Source organism: Arachis hypogaea, chromosome 7, assembly GCF_003086295.3.
Source record: "Arachis hypogaea cultivar Tifrunner chromosome 7, arahy.Tifrunner.gnm2.J5K5, whole genome shotgun sequence".
Taxonomy (NCBI): Eukaryota; Viridiplantae; Streptophyta; class Magnoliopsida; order Fabales; family Fabaceae; genus Arachis; species Arachis hypogaea.
This window is the reverse complement of record NC_092042.1, coordinates 25,902,797-25,921,355: the sequence shown is the minus strand read 5'-3', so window position 1 is coordinate 25,921,355 and position 18,559 is coordinate 25,902,797. Positions and strand designations below refer to the sequence as shown.

Here is an 18,559-nt window from a genome sequence, read left to right as displayed (position 1 = left end):
TTTTAATTTTTATTGTTAAAATTTTATTAAATATATTAAAAAATTATTAAAAAATATTTTTATTTAACAATTTAATTACAACCAAATAAATTTTGGCTCACCATTTCATTGTAAGCCAACTACAGGGCACATGACATAAATCATAAGCTAGTCCACATCATCACACCGTAGTGAATATTATGGACTTTTTTCATATCTATGAACTTGACAATGAAAAAACAGGTTAACGGTCCACCATGCACCCATGACCCATTTATCTCATTTTCACAACATTCCTCTCTCCCATAATCTCATTTCTTTATATATTTTATATTATATCTTAATGGTTCACAGGCATGGCGGATTAGACTTCCAATATAGTACAATGCCTCACCTGAAATGCTTCCTAAAATATTAATGTTACATAACACGTTACATCAATATTTAATCTACTATATCAACACTTACTGAAATAAACTGATAATATAAACTAAAACAAAAACTTTTTAAATTTTACTTCACCAAAAGTTAAAAGAAAATTTTTACAAGAACCATAACCAAGAGAGGGTATTGTTTAGAGGCTAAAATCTTATCTTATAGTACATTTATCTTCAATTAATACATATTAATTAAATGTAAGAAATACATATTAATTAAATGTAAGAAAAAAAAATTGCATTCCATTTCCATTTAAATTCCAATTCGAACTCATCTAACTTAACCCTTGATATCTCCTACCTCGGTGTGTCAAAAAATTAATTATTATGAATTTGAGTTTTATTTAATAGTTTATCAAAAAATAAATTATTATATGTACTAACTAAGTGTTATTTGAATCTTGTTCGGTGGTCGGTTGCCGGACAGGTAAGGTGATCACTTGAGGGGATGATAACACGTCAATTGTGATCGTGCTGGGTTCGGATCTGCCGAGTAGCCGTGCTCTCGTTGCGGAATGAAAGAAGAAGGGGGTACCACCTGCAAAGACACTCCGACGCTCAAGTCAACTGGTGTGCAGGTGGGGAATATGAGAGGTGGAAGAGTGACGTACCTTGGGGGAAGGGCAGGACCTTCCCCATTTATACCGTGTCAGAGGTGGGCCCTACAAGGACAGACCCACCTTCCTCGAAGCTTCCTCGCAGTTGCAGTGGAGAGCTGTCAAGGACGCGTGTCCGGGTCGCGTAGTGAGCTACATGTGCCCGACCGCTCGGGTCGGGTCATCAGTGGGTCGGGTTGACCCGCAAGTGACTTGGGCCAGGCCGTTACAAATCTTTAACAATTTTTTAAAGTTTAAACGAGTGAATGAACTCGACCAACTTAATTTGATGTATTTTTTTATTACTCATTGTATTTTTTAGTCCAACAGACTAAAAAATAATTTATAGCAAATCTAAATTTCATCTAACGGCTCACACTTATTTAGTTGGGATAAGTGGGATAATCACTCTACTAACTCAAGAATTGTTTTTTTTTTTGGGCTTTTTTTTGTTGTCTACGGTATCCCCCAATCATATAGGTTAAGGACTAATCCGTCGCGGATCTGAGCTCCATTTAAGGGTTTGTCAATGGCCAATGAGTTGCTACATGCACAAGGTGAGATTTAAATCCCCGACACTTGTTTAAGCGGACGAATGAGCTGACCACTCGACCAACCCAAGTTGATTTTTTTTTTTGGTTTCCTATTAAACAACATCTGTATCTTTTGTTTTTGGACGAGCTCTAATTTGATTGGTTAGGGCTCTCATTCGAACCCAAAAACAAAAAAGATAGGACAGACATTGAGGAGGAGAAGTGATTGGGCCCAATAAAGACGATGTTGTGGGCCATTGAAATGAGACGACATACGCAGAACGTGGGTTTGGAAAAAACCGTAAACCATGTTTCTTTTGGTTTCTAGGTTGTTGGTTTTGCTAAGTGTCGTGATTCCAACGGCAGTCCACAGAGACGAAACCGTGAAGAGAAAAAACCGACGTAGTCCATGTTTTCGAGATTTGCGTGCGCCCCTCTTCTTTTCTACTACTTTCTTAGTCATTAGTCATCACTTTTTTGACCCAACAAAATCATATCTCATTTCATTATAAAAACCCTAAAACCCTCACCCTCTTTTCTCTGCTTCTCTTTTATTCCTTCTCAGTCTGTTGTCATCGTTCACAACCTAACCCTCTCTCTATCTCTCTTTCCGTTCTCCGATCTAATCAATCATGTCGAACTTCAAGAGCAAGTACCATGGTATCTCCTTTCCTGCATACCCTTCGACTACTTACCTTAAGAGTTTTTTTCTTTCTTTTTTAAGGTTAATTTTGATGGGATGGATTTTTGTTTTCGTGTCTGGTTTGATTCGATCTGGTGTTATATGTGTTGTATGGATCTTTTTGTTGTCTATGATGAATCTGATTTTTCCTTTTTTATTTTTTATTTTTTATTTTGTAATTTGATGATGCTTTGGTGGTTCCACTTTTTGCGTTCGGTACTTTTTGTTTATTTTCTTGTTTTGTTTTGTTTCTCCGTGCAATTCGCGTACTTTTCTGTGCAAATCGGTGGGTTTTGGTCGCTGATTGTGTGAAAAAAATTCAGATCTGACTATGTGTGAAACAAAATCCCTTTGATTTAAATTAGATGCTTTCACTTTCAAGGTTTTTTGGTTAACCAAACTAGCATGATTTGAATAAGAAGCGCAACTTTCCCTTTGTTGTAGACTGAATGAGAACTTTGCATCTAACATAACAAAGACATGTAATTGTTCGGATCTATATGTGATCTGTCACTCATACTTAAGGATTGTGAAGAAGGGTTTTTTAATTGTTTGGTAATAAATTGATTTATTAATTTAATTTAATTTAATTAATTAACGAGTGAGGAGTTTGCAGATGAGTTGATTGCCAATGCTGCATACATTGGCACCCCCGGAAAGGGAATTCTTGCTGCTGATGAGTCAACTGGAACAATTGGCAAGCGTCTATCCAGCATCAATGTCGAAAACGTCGAAACTAACAGGCGGGCTCTCAGGGAGCTCCTCTTCACCACTCCTGGAGCTCTTCAGTATCTCAGTGGAGTTATCCTTTTTGAGGAAACCCTCTACCAGAGCACTGCTGCAGGTACTTACGCACTCTCAACAATCTTTGTCTTTCTATAAGCATTCTATCAGTGGTGTTAAGCATTCATTGTTTTCCTTTTCATCTGATTGTTCTCTCTTACATGCAATCTTGTTATGTAAGGTTTATCTTATTGATTTTTGCTTTGACGAGATGTGTTCTGTTTGAAATTTTCAGTGAGTTACTTTAGTTATTTTCATTTTGGTGGGGTTCTTCTACATTACATGATCATAAATTCTCTCTCTATTTTTTTTTAAAGAATTTGGTTAACGAAATATTCTCTCTCAAATTTAATTGCCTTGGTTAATGAAATATTTTGTTCTCCGTTGCATCTGTTTGTATTGTTTTATTTGAATTGGCATTTCTATAACAGTTTTTTTTCTCTCTCTCAAGACTGACATGACGAATGGGATTCTTTCAGGCAAACCTTTTGTTGAGGTCTTGAAGGAAGGTGGTGTGCTTCCAGGTATCAAGGTTGATAAGGGTACCGTCGAGCTTGCCGGAACCAATGGAGAAACCACAACTCAGGGTCTTGATGGCCTTGGTCAGCGTTGCGCCAAGTACTACGAAGCTGGTGCACGTTTTGCCAAATGGCGTGCTGTGCTCAAGATTGGCCCCACCGAGCCATCCGAACTTGCCATCCACGAGAATGCATATGGATTGGCCAGATATGCCGCCATTTGCCAGGAGAATGGTCTTGTTCCCATTGTTGAGCCTGAGATCCTCGTTGATGGACCCCATGATATCCACAAGTGTGCTGCAGTAACAGAGCGAGTGCTTGCAGCATGCTACAAGGCACTGAACGACCACCATGTCTTGCTCGAGGGAACACTCTTGAAACCAAACATGGTTACCCCCGGATCTGACTCTGCAAAGGTTGCCCCCGAGGTTGTTGCCGAGCACACTGTGAGAGCTCTTCAGCGAACTGTCCCGTCTGCTGTCCCTGCCGTGGTTTTCCTCTCTGGTGGACAGAGTGAGGAGGAGGCAACCCTCAACCTCAATGCCATAAACCAAGTCAAGGGTAAGAAGCCGTGGTCCCTTTCCTTCTCTTTCGGAAGGGCACTTCAACAGAGCACTCTTAAGGCTTGGAGTGGAAAAGAGGAGAATGTGAAGAAGGCTCAAGAAGCATTCCTCACAAGGGCAAAGGCCAATTCTGAAGCAACTCTCGGAACATACAAGGGTAGTGCAAACCTTGGTGAGGGTGCCTCAGAGAGCCTTCATGTTAAGGACTACAAGTACTGAGCAAGGTTTCTGTGCGTTACTATTTACATCCCTGGAGGATAGGAATTTGGGGTATTTGGGGGTACAAGTCAAGTTTTCTGTTGAGGGTTTTGAGCGAGTGTTTTTATGGTTGGACTTGTGACAAAAAAAAAATAATTGCCTTTGAGCTTTTTCGCTATTTTGGTTTTGCAAGTGTTCCTATGCTCATTTCAGTGTATGTAAAACTGTACTGAGACTGAGAATTTGGTTTTCAAGACACTTATGTGTGCCCTTATGAATTTTATTTTTCCAACTGAATGTAAGTCTCATGGGGATTCTACAGACTTCAGTCAATAACTGTCTTTTCAATATTTGATAAACTAAAATGTTTTAATTTGAGTAGAAGTTAAATTTCAGTTAAATGCCCATTTGCTGTCACAATTCTTTAGATGTCTGCGATGAGTTCTTAAATTGTGGATACATAACTTTCAGATTGACCTTGAGGGGTGACAATGTTTGAGGAACGTTTGATTTTATCTCCATATTCTATGTTCTGTTTCGTCTCAATTTTATTTGTTTTATCCTTTAATATTTTATTTGATTCCATTTTTAAGTAATAAAAAGTTATTTTTGTTTTTATCCCTTTTATCTTTTTCACCATCTCTTCCAACCTTACCACCAAATTAAACCCCTTTTTCTCTCCACCACAAACAACAACCATTGCTTATGCCATCCCACCACTTAGGTTTCTCCTCCTCCTCTTTTATGACAACCCACCGCTACCATCAATCCATCATTATTGCGCAATACCTGCGGCCACCAGTATCCAATGACGGCCACAATAACAAACACAGCAGCCACCAAAACAATGATTTATGTTGTACGGCTCTTTTTAATTTTAATATGGAGGAGAGTGTGGGGTGATACAACGTTATGGAGAATAGGGATGCTTTTCCTGCAAGGAATTTAGACGGTCCGATTAGAGGGTACCTCCAAGTAGAAAAAAACAGAAAGACAAAAATTGTAAACCGAGGTCCGATTAGAGGGTACCTCAAAGTAGAAAAAAACAGAAAGACAAAAATTGTAAACGGAGGGTACGTTTTTATTATGACAAAAAAAAAAAAACTAATCGGACGGTTCGATTGGTAGTCAATGAATTTTCTAACAAAGAATTCGAACGGTTTGATTTCTCTCTGCCATTATCTAGAAAAGTCTGTCCGACACCTGTGTTTAACACCTGTATACACCATAATCAAGCACAACTCACACACTCCTGCAATATCGAAAAAAATGAGCCTATTACTTTGTATATGAATTTTTTTCATGATATAAAATAAAAAAATATTTAAAAAAAATATTCCAATTTTAATTTTCGAAATCCATTTTTTTTGAGATTTGCCTCTCTTTTCGGCAAATCTTGTCGTATTCACAAGGTTTGCTGCTCTCCTCGGTGAGCTTTAAGGACTCCTCCCTGAGCTTTAAGGAGGTTTGCTCAAATAAAATAGTCTATTATTCTCTTCTATTTTCACTTTTTTTGCTTTTTACTCTCTCCCTTTCATTGTCCTTTTGTAAAAAATTTTTAGTTTTGGCTATTTTGATAATTTCAGGTAATTCTATTCTTCTATTCATTTTCAATTTAATTTATTGTTGTATTATTTTATAACATGTTTATTTAGTTAGATTAAGTTTTGTTAGTTTTTAATTTTAGTTTGTTTAATAATTATTTAGTTTGATAATTAGATGATATTAGTTTAGAGTACCATCTATTGTTAGTTTAGATAATGGAAAACGATCATATGATTATGGTAGGAGATTAATAAGTAGTTAATGAAAAAATTTGTTTTGATTATTGTTTCATTTGAACTAATTATGATTTAGAGTAAAATTATAGTTTATGATCTAAGTATTTAGAGTTTTTAGATTTATTGTCAATGTGTTTGATAATAAGTTAATTAATTTTAAATTATTTTTTATTTAGATTATTGTTTCAGTTAAACTAATTATGGTTTAGAATTAAATTATATTTTATAGTTTAGGTAATGAGATTAAGTTTGAATACGTTTGATAAAAAGCGAGTTAGTTTAAAATTATTTTATTCTAATTTATTCTATCATATTGTAATTTCATGACACAAAACAGGTTAGAGTACAAAGATACCCTTTGTAGATGAGTTCAAATCGACCATATTGCTGGTAGACTAGGTCGAGTGGTATACTTTATAACTTGTCTCTTTCATATGTTTGAAATTTGTCTTATTACTTGCAGACTTCGTTTTATTTGACTAATTAATTTTTTTAGTAGATGCCTCGAATTTTATGTACAAGAAAGAATTTACTATCGTGAACACTCGAGTAGATTAGGTCATACCTTAGACGAGCAGGATTTGAGCATGCGACATATATGCTAGAGTGGGACTATGATTGGGTATTGATATCTGCTTTGATCGAGAGATGAAGACTTGATTCCTACATTTTTCACTTGACATATGGGGAGATGACTATCACCCTACATGACGTGGAGTATCAGTTGGGACTCAACATTGATGGAGATCCAGTCAGCAGTTACATCGGTGAGTGTGAGCAGTTTTGTGATGGACGATCTATTAAGGATCTCTGTCCGAAGCTGCTAGGTGTTGTTCCGGGCTCATGATAGATAGTCACAAAATAAGTGGATTGTCAATCTTACTTGGTTTCAGAATACTATTTGTGGGCAGTTGGAGGAGCACCCAACGGAGGAATACTTGATGCGTTACACTAAAGGATACATCATGCAGATCATTAGTGCATAATTTTGAATACCACAAGTTATCAACAAGTGCATCAGGTCGTACCAAGTTATAAACTCAAGTGAGTGAGTATCAATCTCACGAGGATTAACGGATTAAATGTAACACCCTAATATACAGATCCTTATACCCGAGTCATAAGTCAATGATATTACGGTGGTATGGCTCAAGATGGAATAATAGTCATAAGTCAATGTGTGTATTTAATTGAAAGAATTAGTAAACAAGAAGCCTGAAAAGGAATAAAATAAAATCGCAAACCAATAACTCTCGTATATATGTTACAGACGAAAGATAAACGTGTTCGGAAGGCGATAAGAATAAGATAGGGCAAGATGCATATATATATATATATATATATATATATATATATATATGTATATATAACATAAGTAAATAGTCACTAGTCGAGACCTGCAAAACTTAAGCTGGCTAGGGTACAAAAAGTAAAATCAGTTTGACAACAGTATTTCCTATCTCTCCCAAGATATATCTTCGCCTCTATAGGCAAGTTGCAAACTGAACATCTACATACATCATATTGAGGGTTTTTTCAAAATGAAAAGGAGAGATTCTAAAAGTACAAAACAGAATCAAATAATCTTTGCTGCCGTCCAAATGAATCCAACTCACTACTGAGCATCAGGACCTGCATCTGAAAAACAGAGAATATATACGGAATGAGAACCCCCGACCAATGGGTTTCCAGTACGGTAAAAGTACCAAATAAATACAATGCACTATCATAGGAGATTCTAATTCTAACCCAATATCCTTCATACTTCCACTACCTTCCAACTGAATAAACCAAGAACTAAACCATCCCTCAAATAATTCAACTTTTATACAAACACAAACAATATAGACAAGTAATGCACAAGTAAGACAAGTAAGTCAATTAGCAAATAATCATGAAACATGTTTAATTAGGCAAACCAAGATAATTAAACAAACCCAAACAATTTAAACATATGCATATGATGTATGCCTACCCTATGGCTGATGATATCATCTGTCGGTTATATAGCCAACCGACACATCTTGGTAGCTAACCACGGACAGAAACACCCATTGCGAAGCAAGTGAGTTTGAGCTACAACCCCCTTGCTACTACCCGTTTAACCCAGAGCGAGTGGAAGAACCACTACTACCGCTACTACCTAGGCGGGTATTTAAAAGCTCAACCTGGAGCAAGTGGAATAATCCACTACTGCTGCTATTACCTAGGCGTCACAATCATTGACCTGGAGAAAGAGGAACAAACCACAATATTTGCTACTGCCCAGGTATCACAATTTTTGACCCGGAGCAAGCGGGACGAACCACAATCATTGTTACTATCCAAGTATCACAAACATACATTCATTCATTGTGATTTTCATTAACATTTCAATTCTTTCATATTCATTCAAAACTCCATAATTAAACTCAGTTTTCTTAATTGTTCTTCCTTATCTCATACCCGGAGCAAGTGGACAATGCCACTGCCTACTACCCGGTTACATATATCTCATTTAATTACAAATAGTCATTACTCCCATCATCCTCATTAAATCAATCATCTCCTTCTTCAACTCCTCTGACACCAATTCTATCTTCTTCCAATCACTAACCTAGAAATTTCCATTACACCACACGGTACTTAAATGAAACTTAAACCGTACTTTGTTGATGGCAGTTCACAGCCACACTTGAGCCTCTTTCACAAAGACACCCACAATTCAATCTCCACTTCCAAGCTCACCCAGAGTTCCACAAGCAAATTCCAAGTTCCAAAAGTGTACCCAATATTCTAATACACACATTACATATATATATATATATATATATAAAAACTTAGGGATCACAAAATCTCATAAATTACAAGGATTAGAGGGTTTCTTACCTTAACCCACGAAATTGGTTGATAAAACTCACCAATGGCTCATACTAGAGCACCCCTAAACAACCAAAAATACCAAATTTCTCAAAATCCAAAGCCAAAATGTATTTTCAAAGGAAAAATCAAAATTGGACAGAGGGCAAGAAAATACTCACCATAATACCTAAATAGAATCAAAAAGGACGAGGAGAGCAATGCGTGGCTGCAAACGGATTGTCAATTAGAGCACCGGAAAGAAAGTTATGGTCAAAAGAGTGTGGTGGTGAATAGTGACTCTTCTTCCTCTCCTCTCTTCTTCTCTATCCGAGCTCTCTCTCTCTCTTTTTGGGAAGAGGATGAGCTAAATGTCCAGTCTACTTGTTTTAGCCCGTTGGCCCAATTTTAGGGCAAAACCTTTAAAATTAGAGTTTAAATTTGCATTTTAAATATTTTTACTTTCTCAAATTAACTTTTATCTTCTTACCCTCTTTACACACAATTAATTTTCTCAGATGCAGTACCAGGTAAACTTAAATCGATACTGCCGACAAAAATGCCTCTTCGCATTTTTACGCCGAAAACCATGTTTTCCGACTCAGAAAAATCCACTGAGTCCAAATATCATATTTAAATTATTAAATTTCATTGCTAATTTTTTTAACCATATTCGTTCATATTTAATTTATTATTTATTTAATTTTGTTTATTCAGGGTTTTGCGTTAAGCAAATAATATGCAATTGATTATTCTAGTCAGACAATCAAAATTTAGGGTTTCAATAGCAAATAACATAAAAACAGAGAATTAAATAAAAGTAAACTAAAATTGGTTAAGAAAATAATATAATAACGATAGTTAATGTGTCAGATAGATTTAAATTTCCGGATTAATATTCAATGTCAATTACCTTAATCATGCAAAGATTATGTTTATGGCAAACCCCAAGTGATTAAATTCCTATTCTTAGGCAATCCAATCTCCTCTAATGTAACCAACCATCAATATCTTAATCACTCAATTGCATTAGAGGGTGAAGTTCAAATTCTGATTTATAAACCACACAACCCTAAGAACCCCAAAGTATAATACAGTTATATGTCACGTACCACACTAAGTCCAGATAATTAAGAATTGTGAGAAATTAGTTTCAAGTTGTAATTCTAATGATATAACTTTTTCAAGAATCAAATAGAATTCAAGTAGAATTAGAGTTATTTTCCAATAATCACTAATCTCTAGGATGAAGAACAAAACCAATTCTTAAGCAATAACCAAAGCATTAATCAAGAGTAGAAGAATAAATAATAATTAATCCATCAAAGTAAATAGAGCTCTTAACCTTAACAATGAAGGATTAGTTGCCCATAGTGAAAAAAATTTCAAATCTTAATCTAATGTAAAACCTAAAACTAACGAAGAATGAGAAGAGGAAAGAGAGAAGGAGTGTAGTGTGTGTCCTTGGGGAGGAAGGAAGTCCCCTTTTTATAGTAAAACCTCTAAGACTAAACCTAGAATTCAAATTCAAACAAAATCAAAACAAAATCAAATCTAATCATTCAAATTCAAATCTAATCAAATCAAATCTTTTCTTAATGACTCTTTGACTAACTAATGACCTTCTTTGTAATTTAAGCTTGGTATCTTCAAATCTTCATTAATTACAAAGATTTCTCGGGTCCAGTGCTGTTGTAGGCATTTGGTGCCACTTTGGTGGCGTTTGGTGCTGCTTTTTATGCCCTTCTGCACTTTCTTGCTACATGTCTGGTGTTTAGCGCCAATTTCTGGCGTTTGGCACCGGGACTCCAACATGGAATGGTGATGTTGGACCCGATTTGGTGCTAAACGCCAATGTCGCGGTGTTTACCGCCGTGATGCTTGAGAAAAAGTATAAACTATTATATATCGTTAGAAAACTCTGGAAGTTGGCTTTTTAATGCTGCTGGAACTGCATCAATTGGATCTATAGCTCAAGTTATGCCCGTTGGAATTGAAGAGGTCAAGGTTGACAGTATCCACGAATTCTCTTTGCACTTGTCTTTAATTCTTGGTTCCTCCTTGTTCTTTTGCTTCTCTTTTTCTAACATTTTTTTACAAGAATCATGTAACCAAGAAATCAAAATACTAATAGAAAAGTCTTGAAAATCAAATAATTATTAAGCAATAGTCACAACTTTTCTATGAGAAATACTAATGAGAAGTGCTTAAGATGCTCACGCACCAATCATCGAGGGCATTCTATTTCGTATACCTCCGACTCTCAAGTGTACATGAGGTGGTTGCCTATTAGATGACCTTGATCGATGTGAAACGTTGTTATAGGGGTTAGTTGTGTTGGCATGGCTTTACCGCCAGATATGTCATTCCATGGATTACCGTTAACGGAACCTAAGTGGATGCAGTAGTTTACTTATCCCTTAGGCATATCATCATATACCTTTGTGTCGACCAAATGGATTTGACTAGCATCAATTTTTCCTGATTAAGAGGTGTTTTCATTATTTTTTTTATATTATTTCTTAAGTTAACAAAATAGTTATGTGGTTTCTAAATATTCATTGATATTATAGATGAGTGGGGTCGGAGGCACCTAATGACAGAGTTGACACCAGGTTTCGACAATGGAGGTATATCTTCGATGGGATCGATATCTATAACATAAGTCATACACATTTAAGACTTGTAATTAAATATTAAATAACTTTTCTTTGTGTATATCATGTTTCTTGGTTTTTGTGAATATGTTGAATGAGTGCCATTTGCTAGCCTACTCATCCAGCATATAGTTCTACAAAGGATCGCTCAATCTAAAGCCTCTACTGTAGTAGTATGCCCATTGTTGTGCTTTGTCATCGTTGAGTGGCCCGCTGCTATGCTTTGCCATCATCGAGTGGCATCAGGTAGACCGCGTTGTGTGCCAGTTTGATGGCCTCCAACACATTTTGACTAGGCCACTGAACATCCACGAGATGCATGTACACGATGGGAGATTCGGTAGAGACGAATGGTACCCTATTTCTTAAAAGGGTGACATGAGATGTGGCAGCTTGAGGAGGGCCATTATGCATCATGCATTTGACCTACATCCATCACAACAATATTTGCGATAGTATTTTCAGTGGCTGCACCATAGAGTTGGTTGGTTAGGGCGACCAGTAATTGGTGGTTGGAGGAGTTGTGCCAAAAGATCTCCTGATCCATCACCTGGATGCTCCATATTTGCATCATCCAAAGGATGGAGAGCTTTCCCCAGTGCATCCTCGAGGAGGGAGAGGGAGACGAGGTAGAGCTCGTCCTAGGCATGGGCTGCAGCGACTGGCCATGACCAAACTTTTGTCAGCCCATCAGCAGGTATAGCCGAGGCACGTCAGGTGTAGCCGAGGCCATTTTTTCTGCTTTTGGCGATAAGTTATGTGTATGTTCCATTGACAACCAGTCTCGAAATGGGAACACTGTATAACATACTTCAACTGGTCACTCTCTTGTATCTCATACCCTACACGCTCCTAATGCTATATGTCTTAATTGCCATAATAACTTTTTTCTTGTTTTCATACTATTGTCCAATCTCAAACTCATTGGTGGGATCATCCTCGGGGCCTCCTTAACTAAATAAACAATTTGAAGTCATTACCTCGAGATTCAATGAAGAAAAGTGATCCAGACGATTATATGGTCGGGAAATAGCAAGTTGTATCAGTGCGATTTGTGTGTCACTATAGTAGTTCATTTCTTCCTCCTCCTCGTCTGAAATTTTAGTAGGTTCAGCATCGGCATCTTCACCGTCATCAGGGTTGACTTGATAGGGATCCATCGTCGAGTCTCTAATAGTAGAACCCTCATGACTTTCAACATCAACTTGCATCATACCATCATTGGAATCTTCGACATTTGACCCTCTTGACCACCTTCAGGTGACATATTTATATCAACCATTGTCCTTCTAATATTTATCCTAACCACCCCCACTTAAAGGGGCATTATCCACAGTATCCGTAGAAGTTCCTCTACCCAAGTCAACTAGAAAAATAAATAATATCAACAGATGAACATTTGTCCAACGGTCGTGCCAGACCCTAATTAGACGTATGTCCTCGTCATCATGTAATCGATACTTAATTTATAAAAACATAAAATCTTATCAAAATCATCATCAAATAAAAAAATAACAAAATAATGATAACAATTGTAATCTATAATACACCTTTTGTAAAATAAAATGTTATCTGCTTCGGACGGATATCTGTAGTAGTTTTTTTCACTCTTTTCATGTGTTGTTGACCAAGGAATGCAACATCAAATTCTTTAACGCTGTTAAACTTTCAACTTTAGGTGGCATATATGGAAATACTGGTTCAGCAGAACTGAACACGATACATCCCTCTTCATTATATGTTATTTCACCATCATAATGAATGGATAACAATCGAATTCCAGACATTGTATAGAGTAAGCAGAAGATCAAGATAAAGGAAAAAGGATGAGTTACTAGTAATGATTTTGGTTCCTAATCGATCTCACAGGGATTTTATTGAGGGCAGCGAACTTCACATATTGCATAAAGTTCGTCGAGGTGAGCAGCGAACTTGCCCTCAACGCCAAAATAAAAAAGGAATTTCAAAAATTGAAGTTAAAATAATTTTTTTGGAAATAATTTTTTTATATCAGAAAAACCCTTTATATATATTTAATGATAATTTTTTTGTAGCTAAATAAACAAAAAAAAAACAAAGAAAGAAAAACTAGGCTAAGAGAGAAGGCTAAATTTTCTGCAAAGCATATAAAGATTATTCCATGGCTTAAGCCACTCAATATACTCTGCCTATTGATTCACAACATATGTAGCACTAGAATTGACTACATAGTTAACTATTCTTTAATTCAACTTTATCTCAACTCTTCAATTCCAGTGAAGCACCTCACTTTTTGTCCCTAATATTTTCAAAAAATTTTAAAATTATCCCTATCGTTTAATGTGATTCAATTTTATCGTTAACATTTCAAATAAATTTTAATTTTATCCCTATCGTTAATTTTTTGACAATAAATAATTGGTCAATTATTTTCTTCCAAACTTTATCCTCAATCAAAATCTTAATTTTACTTTCAATCTATTAAAAAATTTTAATCTAACCTCATCACCATCAACCCCACCTTCCATCATTTCATCTCCTTTTTAGCTACCATCACTATCACCTCCAACCACTAGCACACCACCCACACATTTTTATTGTTATTATCATCACAACCCAACTAACTCATCTTCCAAAAGTAAAATCATTATCATCAATTTCATTCACTAATACACACTCACAAATAGAGAGAGAGAGAGAGAGAGAGAGAGAGAGCACATGAAAAGAAGAAAGAAGAATCAAAGAGAAGAAAAAGAAGAGGGCACCTCCAGTAAAGGACCGCCGGTGAGCTTGGAGGAGAGAGACAAATCGCATGGGGAGATATATATATATATATATATATATATATATATATATATATATATATATATATATATATATATATATATATATGGTGGAGGACACCATTACCGCTGGCGAGGATCTCATCGGAAGGGTGCCAAAACAGCGGCTGCAGGTGTCTTTTCTCTCTTGAAATGCTGTGTGGAGCTGCTTGTAGCCATTGCCTCTTTGTGTGATTTGCCTCTCTAGCCTCACTGACGGTTCAGTGGCAGCGGCAGCCCTTCCCCAGCGGTGCCCCTTTTTCCTCTCCTCCCTTTCTTCTGAGTTTCTTTTTTCTTCTTCTCACGTTCCTTCTTCCTGTTTGTGTGTTAATGTATGATTTTGAATTTTGGTTGAGTTGTGTAAGTGGTGACGGTAGTGGTGGAGATGTGTGGGTGGTAGTAGTTATTAATGGGAGGGTGATGGTGATGGTAACCAAAGAGACGATGAGATGATAGAGGATGGGTTTATAGAGTTGGGGGTTAGATTAGAAGTTTTTAGTAAATTTTGGTTAAATTTAAAATTTTGAATAAGGGTAAGATTGAAAAAAAGCAATTGACCAATTATTGAATGTCAAAAAATTAACAGAAGGGGTAAAATTAAAACTTATTTGAAACATTAAAGATAAAATTGAATCAAATTAAATTTTAGGGATAATTTTAAAAATTTTTGAAAAAAGTCAGGGACAAAAAACATATTTTACTAATTTTATTTACTAAATCATTGTCTGCATAAACACCAAAATTTAAAAAATTTTGAGTAGCAGCTAATGTATCTAAAATATTGATGCGTAAGCATCTTGTCTATCTTTTCCTAGTGAATTTGCACTTAAATTGTTGAGTTTAGTTAAGAATTAATTATATTTTAGCCACTATGGATGCTATTTTAAGTCTTGGGCAATTTTATCTATTTCAAGTAGCATTCGGCGGAATTTGACGGAGTTTCTGCAGCACAAGAATCAAAGGAAATAACTGCGAGGAGCGACACAAACGCGTGCCTGACGCGTGCGCGTGATCTGGAATTCTCCACGGCAACGCGTACGCGTGACTGACGCGTATGCGTGATTTAAAGATTTGCTCAGCGACGTGTTCGCATGACCGACGCGTCCGCGTGACTTGCGAAGAAGCCCAGCGACACGTATACGTGACGTGCGCGATTTGCAGAAATTATAGAAATCATTGGCGTGTATTTTGGGCCGCATTTTGACTCAGTTTTTAGCCCAAAAAATACAGATTAGAAGATGTAGAATGGACAATTCAGGTGGTCCCCACCCATCAGCGGAAGACTTGTTAATTAATTCGAATTTAAATTCAAACCTTATCTTTGAGGAAAGGAGATTATTTTTTAGAGAATTAGATAATAATTTATTAGGATTAGATATAAATAAGAACTCTGTACATTTATACAGGAAGATACAGATTGTTACCAGAACCCTTATTTTTCTTCTCTGAACCATGAGCAACTAATCCTCCATTGTTAAGGTTAGGAGATCTGTCTATTTTCATGGATTGATTCGTTTGATCTTTTTAATTTAATTCATGTCTTGATTTATATTTCAATAATTGTTTTCATTCTTTGTTCTATGAACATTGGGTGAAACGGAAGTATGACCCATGTTCTAATCGAGTTCTCGTAAAACTTGAAAAAGCTCTTTACTTGAACAACAGCTTGAAAACATATTATACTGAATTTTTAATTGTTTGTATTTAAAGGGATACGTGACATATAATCCCCTTATTTGTGGATAATTAGGATTCTTTTGGCATATAAACTAGAAATTGATCATCACCCTCTAATTGGAATTAATTGACCAAGAAATTGGCAATTAATGAATTTTAGAGGAGACTAGGAAGGTCTAAGGAATTAGGGTCTAGTCACATATAGTTTGCCATAAAATTAAATCTTGCATGATTAAATTAATTAGTAATAAAAGTTAATCTGAAAATTAGATAACTCTGAAACCTTAACTGCTTTCCTAAATAATTTATTTCCAACTCATTGCTGCTTGCTTTCTAAAATTCTTAAAATAATGTTTAATGCTCTTTGAATATCTCAAAACCACTTTCTGCTTGCCTAACTAATCCTATCAAACGCTATTGTTGCTTGATCCATCAATCCTCGTGGGATCGATCCTTACTCACGTAAGGTATTACTTGGTACGACCCGGTGCATTTGCCGGTTAGTAGTGTGGGTTGTAAAATACCGCATCAAGTTTTTGGCGCCGTTACCGGGGATTGACTGTGATTAACAACTATTAGTTGTTTGGTTGCTTAGATTAGGCGTTTTATTTTTAATTTTATTAAAATCTATTTAAAAAAATATTTCAAAAAAATAAATTTTTAAATAAATAAATAGCACTAATATCTTTCTTAATTTCAAAAATTAAGTTTGGTGTTACCTGTTTATTTGTTCTATTTATTTATTTATTTTATTTAGTATTATTTTTATTTCTTTATACAGATTACCTTACTGGAAATTCTCTACACTTTGACATAGAGATTCCCATTCTCTATTATTTTATTGTTGTTTATGCGCAGGAACAGAGACAAAGAACATCTCTTAGGCTTTGATCCTGAACCTGAAAGGACTTTACAAGCAAGACTTTACAAGGCTACAAAATCCACTATGGATCTGACTAATAATGAGAATGCCAATGCGGCAAATCCGAATGGGAATGAGCAACAAAGGAGAGTGCTTGGCTCTTACTCTTCTCCTACTGCAGATCTTTATGGAAAAAGCATCGTGGTGCCTCCTATTACTGCGAACAACTTTGAGTTGAAGCCTTAACTGGTCACTCTAGTGCAACAAAACTGCCAGTATCACGGTCTTTCCCACGAAGATCCAAATCAATTTATCTCTAGTTTTCTATAAATTTGTGATACTGTGAAGACAAATGGAGTAAACCTTGATGTGTATAAACTCATGCTCTTCCCGTTTGCTCTGAGGGATGGAGCAAAGCTATGGTTAGATTCCTAACCCAAGGAGAGTTTGGACACTTAGAACAAGGTGGTTACTGGGTTTCTCACTAAATTTTTCCCACCAAAGAAGCTGACTAAGCTTAGGATGGAGGTTCAGACTTTCAGGCAGAAAGATGGTGAGACTCTGTATGAAGCTTGGGAGAGATACAAGCTACTGACTAAGCAATGCCCTCCGGACATGTTCTCCAAATGGACTCAACTAGACATCTTTTATGAAGGCTTGGGTGAAATGTCCAAGATATGCTTAGACAATTCTGCAGGAAGTTCATTGCACAAGAAGAAGACACCGGAGGAGACTATTGAGCTTATTGAATTGGTTGCTAGCAACCAATATCTATACTCATCTAACAGGAATCCTGTGAACTCTGAAGCTCCTCAGAAGAAGAGTCTCATGGAAGTGGAAGCTCTTAATGCTATTCTTGCTCAGAACAAGCTTCTGTCTCAACAAATAAATCTACTCACTCAACACATGGGTGGCATGCAAGTCTCAGCCATCAACACCCAAAATCCATCTCAAGAGATCTCTTATGACATGGCAGGACATTTAGTGCAGAATGACAACTATGATTATGCTCAACCCTCTTCTAAACAGGTTAATTACATGGGGAGCGGTTCCAGAAATCCCAATAATGACCCCTATTCTCAGACATACAATCAAGGATAGAGAAATCACCCAAATTTTGGATGGAGGGACCAATCCCAGAGACCTCATAATTTTAACAATAACTCTCAAGGCGGTTTCCAATAGAACAGCTACGATAACCGCCAATCTCAGCCTCAGCAGGCTAACTCTAAATCCAAGAAAGATTTTAATTGGGAGATGATGAGGAGTTTTATGCAGGAAACCAGAGCCTCCATTAGAAACTTGGAAGTGTAAATGGGCCAGCTGAGCAAGCAAATACCTGAGAGGTCTACAAGTATATTTCCAAGTGATACAGTGGTAAACCCAAGAGAAGACTGCAAGGTTATTCAATTGAGAAGTGGTAAAACAGCTGGCTCTGAGACAAGGGCCAATGAAGAGCTAGTTGAAAAGAAAGCTCCAGAGGAGCAAAAGGAAGAAGTGGAGCACGCCCCCCCCAAACTGTGCAGATAACCCATTTCCTGACTCTCTGGACACGTATCCTACATTGCCAAAGGCCCCTGAATACAAGCCAAAAATGCCATATCCTCAGAGACTTCAGAAGGCTTCAAAAGAAAAGCAATTCTCTAAATTTTTA

General features: G+C 36.4%; 1 protein-coding gene across 1 annotated transcript; it reads left to right on the top strand.

Annotated features, from left to right (window-relative positions):
- Positions 1-1,846: 1,846 nt before the first annotated feature.
- LOC112702847 (fructose-bisphosphate aldolase, cytoplasmic isozyme) lies at positions 1,847-4,586 on the top strand. The gene is made up of 3 exons (XM_025754043.2): positions 1,847-2,205; positions 2,844-3,071; positions 3,490-4,586. The coding sequence occupies exons 1-3, from the start codon at positions 2,178-2,180 to the stop codon at positions 4,308-4,310; spliced, it is 1,077 nt and encodes a 358-aa protein (XP_025609828.1). The 5' UTR covers positions 1,847-2,177; the 3' UTR covers positions 4,311-4,586.
- Positions 4,587-18,559: the final 13,973 nt, after the last annotated feature.

Excerpts from the sequence above, each read along its gene's own strand:
- LOC112702847 (XM_025754043.2), top strand. The coding sequence starts at position 2,178 with ATGTCGAACTTCAAGAGCAAGTACCATG. Across the intron at positions 2,206-2,843 it reads CTTCAAGAGCAAGTACCATG|ATGAGTTGATTGCCAATGCT; the intron begins GTATCTCCTTTC and ends AGGAGTTTGCAG. Across the intron at positions 3,072-3,489 it reads CTACCAGAGCACTGCTGCAG|GCAAACCTTTTGTTGAGGTC; the intron begins GTACTTACGCAC and ends GGATTCTTTCAG.